General features: G+C 35.5%; 5 protein-coding genes and 2 pseudogenes across 7 annotated transcripts; 4 read left to right on the top strand and 3 right to left on the bottom strand.

Annotated features, from left to right (window-relative positions):
- Positions 1–6: 6 nt before the first annotated feature.
- LOC104773103 (binding partner of ACD11 1) lies at positions 7–2,837 on the bottom strand. Its single transcript, XM_010497654.2, has 5 exons — positions 1,604–2,837; positions 1,179–1,310; positions 1,006–1,081; positions 782–895; positions 7–633 (listed from the first exon to the last, which is right to left on the bottom strand). Exons 2-5 carry the CDS (start codon positions 1,295–1,297, stop codon positions 208–210), a joined length of 735 nt encoding a protein of 244 aa, XP_010495956.1. The 5' UTR covers positions 1,298–1,310; positions 1,604–2,837; the 3' UTR covers positions 7–207.
- A 4,501-nt stretch (positions 2,838–7,338) lies between these two features.
- LOC104773091 (F-box/kelch-repeat protein SKIP11 pseudogene) lies at positions 7,339–9,549 on the top strand (annotated as a pseudogene). Its single transcript, XR_015595228.1, has one exon. The product of XR_015595228.1 is annotated as an F-box/kelch-repeat protein SKIP11 pseudogene (transcript).
- An 863-nt stretch (positions 9,550–10,412) lies between these two features.
- LOC104773080 (large ribosomal subunit protein uL16z) lies at positions 10,413–11,855 on the bottom strand. The gene is made up of 4 exons (XM_010497636.3): positions 11,718–11,855; positions 10,954–11,455; positions 10,770–10,851; positions 10,413–10,663 (listed from the first exon to the last, which is right to left on the bottom strand). The coding sequence occupies exons 1-4, from the start codon at positions 11,725–11,727 to the stop codon at positions 10,595–10,597; spliced, it is 663 nt and encodes a 220-aa protein (XP_010495938.1). The 5' UTR covers positions 11,728–11,855; the 3' UTR covers positions 10,413–10,594.
- A 650-nt stretch (positions 11,856–12,505) lies between these two features.
- On the top strand, positions 12,506–13,316 carry LOC104778716 (F-box/LRR-repeat/kelch-repeat protein At1g09650 pseudogene; annotated as a pseudogene).
- A 73-nt stretch (positions 13,317–13,389) lies between these two features.
- On the bottom strand, positions 13,390–15,309 carry LOC104773064 (uncharacterized). 2 transcript variants are annotated; one of them, XM_010497619.3, is made up of 9 exons: positions 15,152–15,309; positions 14,811–14,924; positions 14,643–14,725; positions 14,458–14,541; positions 14,287–14,362; positions 14,118–14,190; positions 13,941–14,014; positions 13,764–13,857; positions 13,390–13,657 (listed from the first exon to the last, which is right to left on the bottom strand). In XM_010497619.3, the coding sequence occupies exons 1-9, from the start codon at positions 15,249–15,251 to the stop codon at positions 13,591–13,593; spliced, it is 765 nt and encodes a 254-aa protein (XP_010495921.1). In that variant the 5' UTR covers positions 15,252–15,309; the 3' UTR covers positions 13,390–13,590. The 2 variants fall into 2 exon arrangements, with proteins under 2 accessions (XP_010495921.1, XP_010495928.1); XM_010497626.3 differs by having other exon boundaries at positions 14,811–14,921; positions 15,152–15,300.
- A 185-nt stretch (positions 15,310–15,494) lies between these two features.
- On the top strand, positions 15,495–18,024 carry LOC104773056 (uncharacterized). The gene is made up of 9 exons (XM_010497608.3): positions 15,495–15,706; positions 15,842–15,964; positions 16,063–16,260; positions 16,374–16,452; positions 16,800–16,945; positions 17,045–17,158; positions 17,250–17,381; positions 17,488–17,601; positions 17,710–18,024. Exons 1-9 carry the CDS (start codon positions 15,653–15,655, stop codon positions 17,767–17,769), a joined length of 1,020 nt encoding a protein of 339 aa, XP_010495910.1. The 5' UTR covers positions 15,495–15,652; the 3' UTR covers positions 17,770–18,024.
- Positions 18,025–18,399: 375 nt separating this feature from the next.
- LOC104740092 (sphinganine C4-monooxygenase 2) lies at positions 18,400–20,028 on the top strand. Its single transcript, XM_010460620.2, has 2 exons — positions 18,400–18,930; positions 19,227–20,028. The coding sequence occupies exons 1-2, from the start codon at positions 18,706–18,708 to the stop codon at positions 19,779–19,781; spliced, it is 780 nt and encodes a 259-aa protein (XP_010458922.1). The 5' UTR covers positions 18,400–18,705; the 3' UTR covers positions 19,782–20,028.
- The last annotated feature ends 101 nt before the right edge of the window (positions 20,029–20,129 follow it).

The following is a 20,129-nucleotide window of genomic DNA, read 5'->3' as shown; positions in this document are numbered from 1 at the left end:
AGAGAATGAAATGAAACTATAGTGTATATAAGATGTAGTAGGTAATGCGAGTGTGTATACATTGTTTAGTGTTCGTTATGATAAAAATTCATAAAATCTTATCCCACCTATCCTTTCATAAGCTAGTAGTAAGTTATTCATGATCAGCTTTGCATCATATAATATTCACAAGACGGATACGGTTCTGATCTGGTCCTCTGTCTATAGTCACTGCCTTGAGCCGTGGTTACCGAGATCAGATGCAGCTTTAGCAGCTCGCTCTAACGCACCAGAAAGCCAAAGAGCTCCGTTTGAGAAGTAACTGCTATTGACGACACTAGTTGCAGCCGCTGCTGCGGTTCTTCCTGTGGCAGAGATGGCTGATTTAGCCGTGTCTGAAACATGGTACCTTTGGTCGGTCATTCTTACAGCTTCAAGTCCGGTGAAGATTTTGTCTGTGAGACCGATCCTCTGCTCTAATTGGGATGCTCTAGCCATCGCCGCAGCTGATACACCGTGGGATTCATCAAAGGTTTTAGCTTTGCTTAAAGCGTCTTTGCCTAGCACGAATCCTGTTGCAAGCATTGTTTTCACCACTTCTTGAGCTTTAGTCACTGCTTCTCCAGCGTTGAACTCTCCTCGTTGAGCATGAGGCTACCATGATTGAAGAAAGAATGAGCTTTAGATATAAGACCAAACATCAAACTTTCAACACAAAAAGACTACTGAAGCAGTGATTGTAAGATTCTACTATTTAACAAAACACAGAAAGATCAAAATGTGTAAAAAGAGAGATTCGTACATGTGAGTATGATTCATCTTCAAAACCCCGCGGAGCCGCATTCCAGAAATCGAACTCTTCGTGATGTTGTCCCCAACGAGTGATACAAACACGCTGATCCAATATCGTTGCGCCCTGAAGATATCGAAAAATTCCAAAGGACTGAGTTATATATGATGCTCAAGAGACACTTACCAAAAAAGAAGAAAGAAAAAAAAAGTGAATCAAATGAAAATAACACTTACACTGAGTAAAACAGCAGTTTCTTGAGAATAAGAATCCCTGAACATCACATAAGCAGTACATGCTTGCTCACCTGACCTGGTTTCATTAGCAACATACCAAAGTTTCTCTTTTGAATCCATAACATGCACCAATGTAATGTATCAAATTTTGTAAGGAAGTAAGGTTTGTTTACCTGACAATATCAATATAATCGATTGTACCAGAGAAAGAGAAGAAATCAATAAGATCTTTCTCAGTAACAGATGGAGATAACCCAGTAACTTCAACACCATACCCAATTTGATGATCCATCTTTACTCAACAGCTGTAGAAGAAAAAAAAAGAAAAAAAAAAACCTAAAATATTATACATAACCTAATTCGATAGATTAATCACTTCCAGAAGAAATCGAACTCATGAATATTAGGTATCTTATATACACTTTTCCCGATCTCTACCTCATACCAAACTTATCTTTACATGATTCTGAAATTTCAAGCGAAACTTGAGCAAGAACGGATTGCAAATTGTATCAAGAACACCGAAATCGTTGATTCACACATCATATTACTACAGATCTAGAGAAGAAATTCAAATAAATCGAAGGATCGAAGTTACCTGTTGCTGTTGACCAAACCACACACAACACAAAGAGAAGCTTGAAAGAGAGACAAAGGTGATGATGTGAGTGGGAAAGGTTTTAAGTCTACTACTACGACCTTTTCAGTGAATGAAACAGACGCAATTTCAAAAGTATAAATACAAGCTCAATATTGGGCCATTAATATTATGAGTGAGCCCATAATGTACACGATTCTAAATATATAGATATTCTTGCATAAAAGGCCCAATATTTACAAATTACAAACTATTTTTTAAAAGATTTTTTAGTTTTGTGTGAAAGGGGGGCTTTCAGTTTTTAAAAACAATAATTATACTTTCTTGATTTTTTTTTACAGGCAACACATCCGATGTTAATTATTTCAAGAAACTAATTAGAATAATACTTTATTGTTTCTACAAGAAGAAAAAATCTATAGATAGACGATTCTAACATTCTAGAACCATTTATTTTTTTAGTATACCTTTTGTACTGTTACATACGCATGTTTGATAAATTGTAAATATTATCTATCCAAACCGTCCAAAGTCCAAACACAAACAGGTAAAATACTTTTTTTTTTTCTCCCTGATAACTTTAAAAAAATTCTCCTAAAGAGACATATTGACAAAAAGAGAAAAAGAAAAGGGCCGTGTGCCTAACAAATGTTTGATGTATTGGTAAAAAAAAACGCAAAGAACATTATTGTTATTATTTTGCAATATGAGCCGTTGGCGAAACCAATACTTACGTCTCTCTTTCTCCATCTCTCATTGTCCCTTCCTACTTCTCTTCACCGCCACGTGTGTATCAAAAACTTCAGATTGATCTAATTTAAGTATCTGTTTGTTCAAAAAAAAAGATCTAATTTAAGTATCTCAAAATTTTATGTGTGGTTCATCTTTTGTATCTTCTGACTCTGTTGGCAGTGTTCCTATGTACTGTATTTTTCACGGAAAACAAAAATTCACTGTTAGAAATATGCCTTCTTTACATTTTATAGTTTCATTTTCCATTGCTTACCAAAATTATACCTATATTGAACAACAACAACAACAACAAGGTGCTACTTTAAATAGCTTTGGAAGCTCAAGCATGTGGATTATGGAACATTCAACTAATACGTGTATATGAAAAACAAGACCAGTATATTTAACAAAACTAAATACTTTAGAAAGCCTTTTAACAAAAAAAATAATTAAATACTTTATAAGTGTTTTAAATTATAGGGAATAGTTGAGTAGTATTGTTCCAAGTCCAAGAAGAACCATTATCTTCACCATATATATATGATGTAAGAAATTAAAATAAAAGGTTGACCATTGACAAGAGTATCTATTGTTCTACAGCTATAGGTTAGACGCTTTGATTCGGATTGGAATTTCATAACGAATATTAAAGAAAAGATTTTGATATTGAGTTGACGTCAATTCGAAAATCTACAAAAACTACAACGTGTTTATCAAAACTCACCTAATTTTCTTAAGTCGCAATTTTTCTGTTTGTCTTAAATTGACTCGATTTTTAGTCGATTCAAACATCACATTCCAAGTTGATATCTCCCAGTTTTCCTCTATTGTTAATAATGTTTATTTTGTTCGAAAGCTTTTTTTATATGTGATTCTCAATTTCTTTATATGCGCGTTTAGCCGATGATAATCTTTGTCATTATTGTTTCACCGAACATAAAATACCTTTGCCAACAAAACTGAAAGAAACCTCTGGTTTTTTTTTGGGTTCATTCAATTCCCCCCACACCAAAAACTAAAATGACCGACCAAACCTAATTATTATTGGATGTTAATCATGGATTGTTCTCTTCTCTCGGCAGTCGGCATTAACCTGATGGACAGCACAAACCATAAACCAATACCCAAAAACTAAACACAAAATGTTTTAATAAGATGAAAACATGTGTTGCTTTATCTTTAACCAAAAAAAAAAAAATAGTGTATTGCTTAGACGATATGCGGTATTTTATATTATCCATATACAGAAAAATTTAGAAAAGTAGATGTAATTAGTTACTTTAAAATCTATTAAATCTTCTAAGTTTCTTACGAAGAGCACGTGTTGAAATTAGTCGTTGACTTGAATGACAAGGTATTGTCAAAAGAGGGGAAAAAAGAAGAAGAAGTAAAGGTATTAGGAGCCACCACGTTATCTCCGACTCCTTCCGACGGATAATTCTAAACAATTAGCTGGTATAACAACAATATGATACACACATTACTTTTTCGATTTTTTTTTTCCTTTTTGGTAAAGAGAAGAAAATATTGTAATGTGTTGTTGCAAGTTGGCTTTGTAATGATAAATTTTCAACCTAATATTTTTGTTGGCGATTTTTGTCTTTTTCCTCAATAGTGTATACAGAGATGTAGCGTGGGCTGTCACGCATCTGATGATGGCTCGTCAAGTAAATATTGTTAATCAGTCGCATGAGAAGGCAATATTAACTAAATGGATACAAACAAAATGTTGGTGTTGTTTCTCTTTAGCAAATCTTTCTACCCTTGTAGTAACATTAATACGTAGAAATGTAATAACACTTTTACTTTAGGAATGTAATCATCAATTAAGACACTAGCTAACTTAAGAGGATTAATGTGGAAAAAAAAAAAGAATGTGAACACACAATATAAACAGATCACGTGGACAGCTCTTAGGATTTCACTTTCAGACACAAGTCACTAAGATACGCCCAAGAAAAACAGTCACCTATTCGATAATTTTAGTAGAAAATTCAAAAGCAACAAAAAAAAAAAAAATCTTTTCCTCCCCTACTCATGATTCGTTGAAAACGAAAAGAGAGAATAGAAAAAGTTAACCATATGAAAATAGAAATAATCCATTGGGATATCAATTCGTTTTTAAGGTTATATGCATTTCTGCGTGTACATCAAAATATCGTTGATAAGTTACATACTTTAAAACTCATATTTGTTGACCATTGACTCCCAAGTTTTACAAATCTAGAGATTTCTATTTAAAAATAAGTCCACAAACTTTCTCTCTTTTTTTTTTTGGGACCAACTAAACTTTATCTAAATTTATTATAAGATCCTAATTAAATGTCCCAACGATTAAATTAATAACTTATAGAGTAGTTATAAAATATTAGATCTTAGATCTCTTCTATGCGGCGTCGAACTCAAAGAATCTATCCGTTTTCTTTTTCATCGCATATTAAATTTTATTTAAAGGGTTTTAGTTCATAAACTTTGGAAACCTTGTTGACGTGTATGATGTATCCCATTTTTAGTCAACCAAATACCATACATTATACTTATAAGTTATAACCAATGTCTTAAGAAGATAAATAAATTCAAGAATTAAAAGAAAAACCGGTTAGAAAGATCTGCAAATTTCCCTTAATTATTTGATTAGATTAGTCTTACAAACTCTTGCGAGTGGTAAAAGCACTTTGCTACCGTCCAAAATAAGATGGCTCTCACACGTGGCAATTGATGAGTGGATTACAGCTGCCAAGATGCAACTCGCATTAAATTTATAATAATCCTTTAGTTGCACGCTATTAATCTTTCGGCGCGTCTTAAGGTTCTTCAATTTTTAAAGTTTATAATCGAAATGGTACAAATACAATGCGACCTTTAACTAAAAAAGATATGGAATATCTTTTCTATACGTTTTCTCAAAACAAAAAGAAAAAAGATCTTTACATATTTAGCTTCGATAAATGTATATCTAAGGTATGTGTACGAAATTGCTTGTTTTTAAACCCCGCTAAGAGGAGTAGCTAGTGACAATCTCTTATACAAAAACATGTTTAAACAAGTGCATGCTTGTAATAAAAAAATATCGGAAGTGCATAGAATACGATGCTCATGCACGCACGCACATGTCAATCTGATAGCTTCCAAAGAGAGACAGTAGACCATTTTTTACAATTAAACGATACTACTAGCTCATTGTTACATTTCTAGAAAAGCGTCGGTCCATCCATATAAAAAAACAAAAATCACTAAGATCACGGAGAATAACCCACTGTTAATCAGGAAATTATCGTTATTATTATCAAAAGTAATTTTTTTATTTAATTTTTATATATAAAAGTAGAGGCTAATTGTCAATCAATTTCTCTCGAACTCTCATGGCTTTGAAAATGTCCATCAACTGAATTAAACACACACGTCTAAGAAAACGGACAGTATTATACTATTATATATTCTTGATGAGGTAAAAGAAGAGCCCACCCTCCTCACCCACCACCACATCAGTTTAATATTTCTGGTCAACGGATCAACGCCAACCACATAAGTAATGCAGTAATCTCGGTAATATAGTTCACTAGTAAATACTAATTAACAATATAGTACTAGTATTAAAATTAAGAATACACTAATACTATTATGCAGTGTTCAAGAAAACGCTAGGCGGTATCTGGGCGGTGACCCAACGCCTAACGCCTAAAACGCTTAGTTGGGGCCTAGACGGTTTTTAGGCGGTTTAGGCGTTTACAACATAAAACATTATATATATATAATTATATTAAAATATATGTTATAAAAATAAAAAAATATAAACAACGGTAAGAAAAATACATTTATTTAAGTTATATTAACAACATAAATGTTTATAATTACGTATATAGATATAAAACATAATAATTTAATTATGTGTAATTTAAAAATCAAAAATAAATATTAAAATAAAATGTATGTAATTTTAAGCGGGTTAGGCGGTCATCTAGGCGTCTGCTGAGCGCCTAGCGCCTAGATGGCGCCTAGACGGCCGCCTAGACCGCTTTCTTGAACACTGCTATTATGATTTATGGGCACAAAAAAGAAAAAAAAAACACGTGCGTGAACACGTGATCCGTAAACCTAGAACACTTTTGTCGACAGCTTTCTCGTATTCCTAATCTATCTATCTCTGTTCAGCTTACTCAGAGATGAACGAGAGAGAACATACATACTCTCTTTTCCCGTACAGTTTTTAACTGAAAAAATGTTGTTATATTCCAAAAACAGAAAAATCAAAGTATTCTATTCCATTTGAAAAAGTACTTTTTATTCGTTACCCCTAAAATATAATATATTGTGGAAAAATGCGTATAGGTCCTTTATTTTGTCCTCCCCCAATACATATCCACTAAATTTATAGTATATTCCATTAACACAATTTCAAAACCATATATATCTGGCCTATGAATATGATAGTTTCTATACCCTTAAGTGTTAGTAAAATCGGTTTAATGTATTGCTTTTTTTGTACCTTAACCAAAAGAAATCATAAATTGTGAATAGAAATGGGGAACTTTTTTCTTGTTTCTAGAAAAAAACGAAGAGATGTGTATGACGTACATTCGTAAAAAAAAAAAAAAAAAAGGAAACAAAAATGTGACGTACATAGAAGTTTTTTTTTTAACTACAAAGCAAAAATTTGACATCCTTTGACCAAAAAAACAGAAACAGGTAAAAAAGTACTGAAACTTTTAGGAACATTTATAACACTTTGAAAACACACTAGAAAACAAAACAAAAAACAAAACTAGAAACAGATTAATTTTTTCTTTGATTTTTCAAATACGTTTATTTTAGACTTAAAAATATTTCCTTTTTATGAAAAAAAAAATCTTATCTTGAATACAAAATTTACTCCGGACGTCATGTTAGAAAAAAGAGTACAAAAAACCTCTAACAAATAGTACTACATTTTAGTTAAATTAATTAATTAATTTTCCGTTTCCTTTTTAAAACCCGATTTGAAAAAGAAAAAAAAGAACAAACAGGGGGGAGAGAGAGAGAGAGACTTTAAACTTTGAGCCCTGAGAGAGGGAGAGATTTAAGTATTAAACTCATTAACGAACGCTTCAGTCCGATTCGTAGAGAGAGAGTTGTTTCCATTTTCAAATTTCTAATCTTTTTTTTTTTTTTTTCGTTAATCCAAAATCCGTAATAAGTACCTTTCTTTTGTTCTTATTACTATTAGTATATAATAATAACAATCTCTTGTAATTCTCTTTCGTTGGTTCCTCTTTATAGATTCTCCATTTTACTTTCTTTCCTCTTCTTCTTCCTTCTCCGTCGAGGAATCATATTCAGATCAGTTTTTCAGTTTTTTTTTTTTTTTTTTTTTTTTTTCTAATTTGAAATCTGAAGATCTGACTTTTGTTTTTCTTCTTGGCGATTGGCTTTTGCTGTTTCCATAAAGAAACTTTTTTTTTTAATTTTTTTTTTGGTTGTTGTTTGTTGTTCTTCTGAATCAATCCATTTGGACGATCTAATCTCGAAAATGAGAATACTCTGAATCGTCCTCTCTGTTTGATTGATTGGTTTTTTTTTTTTGTTGAGATTTCTCATAAAGTCTCTCTCTTTTTTTCTTTTTCTTAACATCGGAATCTATACCGGAGAAGATGGTGGAAGATCGGACGTTTTTGATATCAACAAGGGTCTTCTCAAGTTCTCGTCTTTCTGAATCCAAGTGGCCTTCTTACATGTTTCCACAATCAGAAGAAGAAGAAGATTCCTCTGACTCTACTAATCTCATCAATGGCAAAAGACCATTGGATGATGATGATGATGATGTTCATGACCACCTCAGACAGAGCAAGTCTCTCAGATTGATTGGATTGTCTTCTTTCAACGATGGCGATTCACTTATCAACGATATCGGCAGGGACAATTCCATCACCTGTTTGATCCGTTGCTCAAGGTCGTCTTACGGCTCCATTGCTTCCTTGAACCGTTGTTTCCGGTCTCTCGTGAAGTCCGGAGAGATCTATAGACTCAGGAGACAAAACCAGATTGTTGAACATTGGGTTTACTTCTCTTGTCAGCTCTTGGAATGGGTTGCTTTCAACCCTGTTGAAAGAAGATGGATGAATCTTCCAACTATGCCTTCAGGTGTTACCTTCATGTGTGCCGATAAAGAATCTTTAGCTGTTGGCACTGACTTGCTTGTTTTAGGCAAAGATGATTACTCCTCTCATGTTATATACAGATACAGTCTTTTGAACAACTCTTGGTCGTCCGGTATGAGGATGAACTCGCCGAGGTGTTTGTTTGGCTCAGCGAGTCTAGGAGAGGTTGCTATCTTCGCTGGTGGGTGTGACTCTCTCGGCAAAATCAGTGATTCCGCTGAGATGTATAACTCGGAGCTTCAGACTTGGACTTCGCTTCCGAAGATGAACAAACCGAGGAAGATGTGTTCGGGTGTTTTCATGGATGGGAAGTTCTATGTGATTGGTGGAATTGGCGGGAACGACTCTAAAGTGCTTACTTGCGGTGAGGAGTTTGATTTAGAGACGAAGAAATGGACTGAGATTCCGGAAATGTCTCCTCCGAGGAGCCGGGAAATGCCAGCAGCAGCAGAGGCGCCGCCTCTCGTTGCGGTTGTGAAGAATCAGTTGTATGCAGCGGATCATGCTGACATGGAAGTGAGAAAGTATGATAAAGAGAGTAAGAAATGGTTTACGTTAGGGAGATTGCCCGAGAGAGCTGACTCGGTTAACGGTTGGGGATTAGCGTTTAGAGCTTGCGGTGAGCGGTTAATTGTGATTGGTGGACCTAAGAGTTCAGGTGGAGGGTACATTGAGCTGAATTCTTGGATACCAAAGAGTGATCGAAGTCCGCCTCTATGGACTTTGCTCGATAGGAAACATTCTTCGAATTTCGTATACAATTGCGCCGTGATGGGTTGCTGATATTTAAAGTTTTTTTTCAACAAATAATTTTTATGATTCTCCTGCTTGTTTGGAGATGTCCAAAGTTACAGTCTTTTTTTTTTCTTTTCTTAATTATTTTGGTTATAAAAGAAATTTATTTCAATTCAATTGGATACTCTTTGGTGGTATTGTAAGATTTTTGGAAAGAACAGAAACAGGGTTTTTTTTTTCTGTAATAAGTGTAGTGGAGAAAATCAAGATTTTTTTTTTTTTCAGTTATGTCATATGTTGTTGAATTTGTTTTCTAAATATAAAGTTTTGGTCATTTCTTTTAAATGTTGGCAAAGAGAATATATCTGTGATTGGCGTTTCTCCTCTCAATTCCATATAAAAGAGAAGAAAAAGAGCATTTAAATCTTCTTATTATATAGTTGTAGTTTGCAAGAAATCTTGATCTTTTACTTGCAAGTAATTCCCAAAACTTTTTCAACATTCTCTTTCCTTTTCTTTTGGTTCTCTCTGTTTTGGGATTTTTGCTTCTTTCTTCAGAAAATGTTTGCAAGAAATTCTTTGAAATGTTAAGTAAAAAAAGAAAAACACAACAAAGAGGGGAATTAAACATGAAAATGGCAGTTTGAATCTGATTTTGACGTGTAGGTCTCTGTCGTTTTCTTTCGGATCACTCAGCCTTTTATGACTTTCATGAGATAGTAAGATCATAAATATTAAAAAGGACAACCACCTAACATTAGCTAGCTATGCTAAGCTTTAGCTAGTTTCAATCTATTTATCTGTTATGCATACTAAATAAAGAGATCAAAACAAAAATGGAGAAGAATCATCCAACCACCCATGACCCATCTCTCTATTTTAAAACTTCAATGAACTTACATAGAAGAAAGATTAAATCCCATTTCAGATTTAACAGTCGTTTTGACACCATGTAAAAATGTTAAATGAACCGTCTCCACTAATAAAATAAAACAAGGCTTTTAGAAATTATTATGCCTTAGAGAATCAAACTACGTTAACATTCAAAGTTTTAACCATCTCTGATCATTTATCAATCAAGCATACAAATCATATAATTCTACTTTGTGTACTGCTTCAGTTAAAAGAAGAGGGAGGATTTTGTATATCAGATCTCAAAAGCCAACAACAAAACTTGCAAAAGGTCACAAAACATGGAAAAGACTGTCGATACCAAAGGAGCAAATATCATTTCAAAGATTAAACAAAAGAGTCACAAAACATTCAGAATACTGTTGTGTCCAACTACGAAACTTAAACAACGCCAGAGATATAAAAAGATAAGCAAAAAGTTTCAGACTGATTATAATTCTTCTTCACCGGAATGAGAAGACATCAGTTCTGAGACTCTTCAATAGTGGGCTGGCAAAAAGGCACTTCCTGGCTGACGGTTAGCCAAAGGTCCATGGCATGAGAGGAACTGCAAAAGAAACCAAATCATTGTTCAATTCAGGCTCCAATAATGACAAATACTATTACTGCAACCCAAGAATCAACGAGTGCTATAATTTGATGATAAACAATACCTTAGCGTTGACACCATCTGGAACAACACGCTTCTCTTGCCTCAACTTAGTGAAGTCAGCCCTGTTAAACTTGGTGAATCCCCTGAAATAAAATAAAAATGTCACAACACTTATGAGTTAGCTTTGCTCGTAACCACAAAACAGTGAAAACAAAAATGTGAAAGGAGAAATCTTTTAAACATACCATTTCCTGCTGACAATAATCTTTTGACGACCAGGGAACTTGAACTTAGCACGACGAAGAGCCTCTTGAGCATGGTGACCATGGGCATCCTTGCAACGAACAGACAAAAGCACCTGTCCAATAGCAACACGAGCACAAGTACCCAAAGCTTTACCAAAAGCACCCCTCATACCAGTCTGGAGCCTATCAGCTCCGGCACACGAAAGCATCTTGTTAATCCTGAGAACATGGAAAGGATGAACCCTAATCCTCAAATGGAAAGCATCCTTTCCAGCAGACTTCACCATGTATTTGTTGCAAGCAATACGGGCAGCTTCAAGAGCTTCACTGGAGACATTCTCCTTCTCCCACGACACCAAATGGACACAGAATGGGAACTCGTCAACACCTTTCCTCTTCATACCAACGTCATAGATCCTGATCTTGGGATCTGGCACACCACGACAATAGCGAGACTTCGGGTATGGCTTACCCTTAATCTGACGGTAACACCTCGCAGGTCCTATACAACAAGGTTCAGATTTATTAGCTCGAGGACACAAATCTATACAGCTCAAATATATGATTCTTCTATTCACATCAACCAAACCTAATCGATCAAATCGTATCAGAAGGGAGATTTAAACCTAATCCTTTCTACGATGAACAGCGAAAATCAAATGAAATGAAGAATCTCTAAATCGCACAAAAGGGGGAACATCTGGTTAGATTAGACGAAGAAAGAAACCCTAAACGAAAAGATAAGAGAGATCGAGAAAACTTACTTCTTCCCATGGCGTCTCTCTTTTTGGTTGGTTCTTCTTCTTCTCCTTCCTCAGCCGAAAAGCGCGGCTGCTTCACGAAAAAAACAGATAACCTAGAAAAATGACTTCAATTTATAGATCCGATCCGATATTTTTTCTAGGTCAACAAGTAGCTACTGTGTTTATCTTATGGGCTTTTGAATATAGCCCATTATAAAACAAACGAAATTTGTTATGGCCCATATATGGTTTAAGCTCTGTATATTATTTAGACTGAATATATATTTTATCTTAAAAATAATTACTTGATTTACTGATTATAGTTTTGTGTGTTTTTACTTTTTAGAATATGATATACATACGATTTGTTAAATAAAATATTCTCCTTCCTTATTTGTGTTATTTGATTATTTGGATGAAATCTTTTATTATCTTCTTAAAATTTTAAGATTTAAAATATATATATAAAGAAACGAAAAAAGTTACAAATAAGAGGATTACTCAGAACAAAAGCCACAGAGAAACTAATGGAACTGCTTCCACACGATGCCGTAGAGAAAATTCTAGAGAGAGTTCCGGTGAAGTCTCTGCTCAGATTCAAATCTGTTTCCATACAGTGGAAATCCACAGTGGGGTCTCAATATTTCCAGGCGAAACAGTTGACCTTTGGCTCGAAACCAGTAGGAGATGATGATATATATGTTCTTTTGGTGTCCAGTGAGCTGAAGACAGTGGTATTGTCTCATGATGATCGTCGTTGTCTTGTTGTTACTTCTGCTCCAAGGAATTTGGTGTTGGAGTGATCATCACTACCAATATCATTAGGCGGCTGGCAAAATAGCTGTGACGGTCTTGTTTGCCTCAACGCATACCTCAAAGCAAATTTTGTGTTAAATCCCACCACTCGATGGCATCGAAGTTTCCCTCCCTCCAGGTTGCAGCGACTCACCTTCGATAGGTTTCTGGAAGGAGAAGGGATTGATTTATTCTCATACCCTCAGCTTGGATTCGGCAAAGACAAAATCATTGGTACATACAAACCGGTTAGGCTATTTAACTCTTCTGAACTAGGCCTAGAAAACGCTACTACATGTGAAGTCTTCGATTTTAGCACCAACGCTTGGAGGTACATTACTCCTTCTTCTCCTTATCGGATTATTGCTTCCACGTATCCTCTGTATTTAGATGGATCGCTTTATTGGTTAACCGAGGAGAAAGAAACAAAAGTTTTATCTTTAGATCTTCATACCGAAACTTTTCAAATCATCTCTACATTTCCTTCTGCGGAAGAAACTCCCAAAGAAATCATCATATCCAACCTGAACAACCGATTGTGCGTCTCGTTTTGTAATCGGACCCAACAAGTGATATGGTCGTTCAGTTCAGAGACTAAGACTTGGGAACAGATATATTCGATAGTGAGTGTTCTTACTCCTATATCTCCACTAGCAATCCTGGAGAAGAACAAGCTTCTTTCTTCTGCTGTATTTGGTACAGAACTGGTCATGTATGATCCCACAACCAAAATCTCTTGATTCCGTTTTCAAAGACGTTTGCAAAGACGGCCCTTTACTTGGATATCTGGTTTGTTATGTCAAGAGTTTAATCTCTATTTTGTAATTTGTTTTCACCATTTTCTTCTTTTTGTATGCTTCCCGTGATACATCAATCTGATCTAAATTATACTAGATTCTTGTCTTCCAAGTTTGCCGCTTTTTCATTATTAATTAACTTAAAAACACAGATTACAGTGTTGAACACAAAAAAAAAAACTAACTTAAAAAGACAGATTACAGTGTTGATTGAGTAAATTGGTTACATGATCCAAGGTCTGCAAATTTACCCCGAGAATCGAGATATATTATAAAATGTTGCAGAACAAAACCTTTCAAGCTTAGTGTTCTGAAACCAAGATCCGCTCTCGTATGTCTGAAAATGTCTGCACATCTTTTCCCCACAACCTAATATTTCAAACAAACAAAAAACAGTATGACTCATGATGGAATTGATCATTGAGAAATTTAGAAACTTCGAATAAAACAAGTTAAAAAAGTCTCTGTGCCGCACCAACAAGTAATACCAATGGCGTTTGCTCCGCCTTTATCTGCTCCTTCATCATCTCCAACATGCACTGCCCTGTTTGTTTCTACGCTAATTTGTTCTGCGTTTGACATGGAATCTTTAAATTCTAAAACCTTTTGCAGCCATGTATAAGAAACAACAGTTCAGTTTAGGATGCAATACCTAACGCGGATTTGAAGACTCGTTCATCAGGTTTCTCGTATCCGACTTCTGAGGATACAATCACAGCATCGAACCTGCCAAAGAAAGAAAAAACACATTATACACGAGAACCATTTTATGGTGTTAACTTGAACACTCAGATTCCAGATTTGAATAACAGAACATGACAAAGCTTACATATCTATGACATTAAGATCCTTCAATAGCTTTCTTAGCCGGCTATCAAAATTAGACACAACAGCCATCTTAACTGCAATCATCTAACACCAGTTTTAGAAATCAGCATTAACGAATACAATAAGTAATCTAAGCAAACAAGGAGAGAGTTCTGCAATGTAATAATAACCTCCAGCATCTTTCAGTAGTGACATTGTCTCATAAGCTCCTTCTGGGAGATGCCACGCCTCCCCATTCGCATAATACTAAGAGAAAAAAAAAACAGAATATTAAACTCATCTTTTAGGCATTATCAATGGAACCTAAAGACTACTTAAACAGTATTTCAGTCGATACTCACTTGGTAGACTTCTTCGAAGTAGTCATTATCAGAACAACCAGTAGCTTCCGAGACAACGAGCTTCCAGAACGGTCTTCCATCTCCCTAAGAGTACAATGAAAGATGTTTAAATACAATGGCTTACAGTAACGATCAAAGATAGAATCTATGTTACAAAGAGAGATTCACTCATTCATTAGAAGGACCTGGTAACGCAACTTCTCAGGCCAAGGAGCAGAAAAAACTCTCTTGAAACCTTGCTTAATCTCAGCTGGAGTTGTCTTGAGACCTGAACTTGAAACAAATCAAAAATCAACTTACGAACATCTAAAAAGTTGGTCTTTGGTACAGATCAAAGAGTGTAAGGAAGTGACCATATTTTTGGCCCAAGGTAGCGTAGGTTTCATGAACAGGATTCGAAAATTGCAGAAGAGTTCCTCCAGCATCAAGCAACAACCCATCATAAGCTCTCTTGATTGGCTTCCCTTCTTCACAAATGACCCAATTATGAAAAGCAAACAAATACAAAAAAATCACTTTTTTCTTTTACAGAAACCCAGAATCATTCATCAAATTCATATTCTGATGCCGTTGGATAAAATTAAGATTACCCAATTTCAGATTCACTTGAATCAAAATGCATCTCTCACGGTCACAGAATCCATTCCAATTTTCGCCATTTTAAATGAGAAACAGAGGAGCAGAAGCTACTAACCGGTGCTGAAAGAGACGGAAGAAGAGCGGGGAGAGCTGGACAGTGGTCTCAATGTTTTATACAAATAGCTTCCTCGTGACCATCTCAAACAAGCTTCCATCTTTGTGAAATCCAAAATGTCAAAGATTACAAATTTGAGTCTCTCTCTCTCACAAAGATGTAACTGGGGTTTTTTTTCTTTAGTTAAAGTTTTCAAAATAACCCTCAAACTAACTAAAACGTTACAAAGTACCCCTAATAATTAGGATAATGTATGCTGTCTTATTTTTATATTTTTCATAAATATAAGATTATTGTGTAAACTTTAGTTAGTGTGTGGGTTGTTTTGCAATTTTTCTTTTCTGAATTTGGGTTCCTCTGAATAAACTAGAGTGTTCTGGTTTGTCGTGTAAACAAATAAACCCTGACGATTTTTCGTGTTCGCCGGCGGAGATATAGCGCGCAGAAACGTTGAACTCTCTCTCTCTCTCTACGGCGAATTATTCCTCGGAGACCAGAGATATGGCGACGGAGCTGGAAGAGCTTGTTGAGTTTTTGTCATCTACTTCTCCAACAGTAAGCTTTTTTTTATTTATTTAACATTTGGTTTCATCTGTTTCTAAGCTATGAGGATGCGCCGACAGTTTTAGATTCTAGGGTTTTCTTTTGGTTAGCGATGATTGTGATTGAATGAAAGAAACAAACTTGTAGGTGAAGAAAGCTGCGGTGGAGATTGTTAGTGGATTAACTGGTTCGGAGGAAGGTTTACAATCTCTAGCCAAGTATTCTGAGATTCTTCTTCCATCATTGTCTCGTCTTCTAAATGAAAGCAAGGTTCTCAATGGCTCAACTCTTAAGAAGCACTCTTTTTTTTTCCTTTGTTGGATTGGTGTTGATAGAGATTGAAATGTTTTGAATTCAATTGTTTCCAGGAAGTATCAGAGCCAGCAGCTCAAGCTCTTGTAAATCTTTCTCAGAACTCTGAATTGGCTGGGAAGATGATTCGAATGGGTTTGATCAAAGTAGCCATGGACATGTTGTATAAGCCTGAGTCTTGTATTACCAGGTTGCTTGTTATGCTTCTAGTTAATCTCACTCAGTTGGATGATGGGGTTTCTTCTTTGCTTCAGGTCGTTTATCTTTCTTGGTTACCATTTTATCTGTAATGGTGGAGAGTGGGGATTGTCTTTTGGTAGTCTAATGGTGATGTAGCTAATCGTTTCAAACTTTATCTCTTTGTTAGATTGACGATGAGAAGATGCATGGACTACATATCATGAAGCTTGTTAGGTCATTTTGCAGGTCTTCTGGTGAAACTTCTGGTATGTTTTTACTACTTTAGTCTTTGATTGGGTATATTATTTGATATAATAATCTATATATGATTTGATAGTCTGGAATTTCTTTTATCTATATCATGTTTGGGTTTCATGTATCTAATCCTCGGTAAGACTAAAATTTCCAAAGTTCTAATGGTTTTACCATTTATTCAAATTCTGATGTAATGTTTACATTTGGAGCATTGAAGTAGTTGTTTACAAGTTAAGTAAATATTATGCATAGTGTCTTACCTATTAGTTTATGGTTTGCAACCGTGTTTGTTACATTGCTATTGGATAGAAAGACAAGACGAATGAATTACTGAATGTTGTTCTTTTTTTTTCACCAGATGATCAGTTTGAGCATGTCGGCTCAATCCTTGTCAACATATCAAAAACAGAAGATGGGAGGAAATTGTTACTGGAACCAAAGAGAGGACTACTAAAACAGATTATTAGACAGTTTGATTCTACAAATCAATTGCGAAAGAAAGGGGTACGTTCAAAGAAGTTTGGCAGATTAGTGTTTTTATGAACCTGTTACTTAATCTACCCTTAGAGCAATTTAACATGGTTTATGCTCATCGGCGTTCAGGTAGCTGGGACTATTCGTAACTGCTGTTTTGAAGCAAAAAACCAACTCCAGAACATACTCTTGATATCAGAGTTTCTCTGGCCCGCTCTGCTCTTACCAGTTGCAGGCAGCAAGGTTTGTTGATTTTGCTTCATAGCTGATACGTCATTGCTTAAAAAAGTTGTTCTTCTTTTGGTCTTTGATGATTTTGTTTTACATTGCTTAGACATACAGTGAGCAAGATATCTCAAAAATGCCACCTGAGCTTGGAAGTGCACTTTCCATTGAGCGAGAACCAGTTACTGATCCGGACATTCGCGTTCAGACACTTGAAGCTATATATTTGATCATTTTAGAGGTATAACAAATCTCTTTCTCGCTGTCCCTTTTTTTTTTCTTCTGAATCCTGGTTAAGAATTCACCAAACCCAAAACTTACCAAAAGGTCCTCTGATATATTTACAGGAGGCAGGTCGAAGAGCATTTTGGTCAGTGAACGGACCACGGATTCTACAGTTGGGATATGAATACGAGGAAGATTCGAAAGCAATGAGAGCCTTTGAGCAAGTCGGTTCTTTGGTATGTTCTCATTGACTGACTCTACAGTATTTGACTTAAGAGAACATATTTCTTTCGATTGAGTAAATGGCATTGACCCAACATACCTCGCATTTCTGTCTTAACCAGCTTGTTGAAGAAACTGGAGGCCCTGAAGAATCATCGGAACCGACAAAAGCAGAGTCTTAAAAGTCAACAATTTTTTGGCTGGCTCTCCGAAAGGAAGTAACTTGTCCTGTTTAGTGAACAAAGTTGTCTCCTCTCTTTTCTATGAAAGAGTTACAATATATACCTTGTGCACTAGTTGTAACACTAGAGAGTCCTTATTTACTTATCTTATTGGTCCTCCATCTTCTATTATTTTTTTATGTAATTTGATTTCAGTTAGACAATTTGTTTGTGAGACTAGTAGTAGTATCTTATACATTGAGCTATTTTCCCTAAGTATTTTGAATCTGGATCGGAAATCAAACAGATATAAGGTCTAAACTGATATACAACTTAAACATATCTTAATAAAAATGTTCAACTGAATAAACAAACAAAGGAACACAGCAAATAATTGCCACCCCCACGAGGTAGCCACCGAATTGTGTCCAGTTTCCACAATTGGACAGAGAGGCAAAAAATCAAAACCAATGATATTGTTGTTGTTGTTCTTTAGACTTTTATGTTATCACTTTGGCATGTGTTTTGCTTTCGACTTTAATTCAACAAATCTAATCATATTTAATTTTAACGATTCGTATTATTATAAACTATTTTTAATAATAATAAATAGCACACATTAAAAATCGAAACCCAGTTGGGGCCTTGACCATTCATTAAAAGCCACGTGGCGGCATCGGGTCCAACCTGGGAAAAAATCATCTCTCTTCATCTCTCTCTATCTATATCTTTTCCTCTGCGTCTTCTTTCTTCTTCTCGACGACAAAAAAAAAAAAAAAAAACACCGAAGAAGATTCCAAATCTAAAGTCACCTTCGTGTAGTTTTTAGCTCTCTCTTTAAATAGGGAGGATTAATTAACGAAGAGTGATGCGATTTGGTTCAGGCGGTGTTTAATTTATCGAATTGTGTTGGGAGCCAGAGGAGGAGATTGATTTAAGAGTTAGTTAGGAGGAGAAATGATGGGTTTCGCGATATCGGATGAGTTTCTGGGAACATTCGTGCCGATTTTGGTGTATTGGGTGTATTCAGGGATGTACATTTGCTTAGGATCTATGGATAAATATAGATTGCATTCCAAGATTGACGAGGATGAGAAGAATCTCGTTACCAAATCTGCCGTCGTCAAGGGCGTCCTTCTTCAACAGACTCTTCAGGCCATTATCGCCGTTATCCTCTTCAAGGTATATATATATCCACCCCCTCCCCCTCTCCCTCCCTCTCTCCCAAAGCTCTGATTTTGATATGTTTCTCTATTGATCTAATATTATGGTCGATTAGAAATGATTTTTAGGGTTTTCTGATTTCATAAGCACCTTCTATTTTTCCTGAACCTGTTTAATCAAAAGGTTACAGGTTTTAGAATTCTACATAAAGACTTTATATTTGGAATAGGTTTTAGGGGATATGTTTGTTGCGGGAATTTCATATACTATCATCATGACCTGAAAGATTTGTTTGGAATTTTGTTTTTTTTTAGATAACAGGGAATGATGCAGATGCTGCTACGGCGCAGCCATCTTCCCTTTTACTTCTGGCTAGGCAGTTTATCATTGCTATGCTTGTGATCGACACTTGGCAATACTTTATTCATCGGTATATGCACCTCAACAAGTTCTTATACAAGCACATCCATTCTCAACATCATCGTCTTATCGTGCCTTATGCGTATGGAGCTCTGTACAACCATCCACTAGAAGGTCTTCTCTTGGACACCATTGGTGGTGCTTTGTCTTTCCTCTTCTCTGGTATGTCTCCGAGGACTGCCATCTTTTTCTTCTCCTTTGCTACCATCAAAACAGTGGATGATCATTGTGGACTATGGCTTCCGGGAAATCCATTTCACATCTTCTTCAGTAATAATTCTGCTTATCATGATGTTCACCACCAGCTCTACGGTAGCAAATACAACTTCTCTCAGCCGTTCTTTGTCATGTGGGATAGGATTCTCGGTACTTACTTGCCTTATTCACTTGAGAAAAGAGCCAACGGAGGTTTTGAAACACGGCCAATCAAAGTATCCAAAGATGAGTAGTTTTCTTCTCTTTCTTCAAGGGATTCTTATCATCACTTCGTTAAAGAGAACCACTGTAACCTTTGCGTACTTGTAACTGTACATACACTTCCAATCTATCCTTTTCTCAATCTGCATGCGGGCATATGTTTCTGTGTAAGCTAGCAGTAAATTCGTTTTGTAATAGCCAAGACTTCAGATCTTCTCTCTTGTTATTATCTGCTTTATAATCTCAGATTTTGAGACCTGTTAGTGTCTCATCCATCTCCTTTATTAAGAATTGACATACACATACATACATACAGAGTCATTTGCAGAGGGTTTCTTGCTTGCTTTTGTTGTTCCTATCCTCTACAGACATGGCAACTG

This window comes from Camelina sativa, chromosome 3, assembly GCF_030686135.1.
Source record: "Camelina sativa cultivar CO46 ecotype springtype chromosome 3, ASM3068613v1".
NCBI classification, from domain to species: Eukaryota; Viridiplantae; Streptophyta; class Magnoliopsida; order Brassicales; family Brassicaceae; genus Camelina; species Camelina sativa.
This window is presented reverse-complemented; position numbering and strand designations above follow the sequence as displayed.

Coding starts and splice junctions, on each gene's coding strand:
- LOC104773103 (XM_010497654.2), bottom strand. CDS start 1,297: ATGGATCATCAAATTGGGTATGGTGTTGAAGTTACTGGGTTATCTCCA. Junction 896..1,005: donor AAACTGCTGTTTTACTCAGT/GTAAGTGTTATT, acceptor CGATATCTTCAG/GGCGCAACGATATTGGATCA. Junction 634..781: donor AAGATGAATCATACTCACAT/GTACGAATCTCT, acceptor CAATCATGGTAG/CCTCATGCTCAACGAGGAGA.
- LOC104773080 (XM_010497636.3), bottom strand. Junction 10,852..10,953: donor ATTATTGTCAGCAGGAAATG/GTATGTTTAAAA, acceptor ATTTTATTTCAG/GGGATTCACCAAGTTTAACA. Junction 10,664..10,769: donor CAGATGGTGTCAACGCTAAG/GTATTGTTTATC, acceptor TTTCTTTTGCAG/TTCCTCTCATGCCATGGACC.
- LOC104773064 (XM_010497619.3), bottom strand. CDS start 15,251: ATGGAAGCTTGTTTGAGATGGTCACGAGGAAGCTATTTGTATAAAACA. Junction 14,191..14,286: donor ACTACTGAAAGATGCTGGAG/GTTATTATTACA, acceptor AGATGATTGCAG/TTAAGATGGCTGTTGTGTCT. Junction 14,015..14,117: donor GATCTTAATGTCATAGATAT/GTAAGCTTTGTC, acceptor TTTCTTTGGCAG/GTTCGATGCTGTGATTGTAT.
- LOC104773056 (XM_010497608.3), top strand. CDS start 15,653: ATGGCGACGGAGCTGGAAGAGCTTGTTGAGTTTTTGTCATCTACTTCT. Junction 16,453..16,799: donor GTCTTCTGGTGAAACTTCTG/GTATGTTTTTAC, acceptor TTTTTTCACCAG/ATGATCAGTTTGAGCATGTC. Junction 17,382..17,487: donor TATATTTGATCATTTTAGAG/GTATAACAAATC, acceptor ATATATTTACAG/GAGGCAGGTCGAAGAGCATT.
- LOC104740092 (XM_010460620.2), top strand. CDS start 18,706: ATGATGGGTTTCGCGATATCGGATGAGTTTCTGGGAACATTCGTGCCG. Junction 18,931..19,226: donor TCGCCGTTATCCTCTTCAAG/GTATATATATAT, acceptor GTTTTTTTTTAG/ATAACAGGGAATGATGCAGA.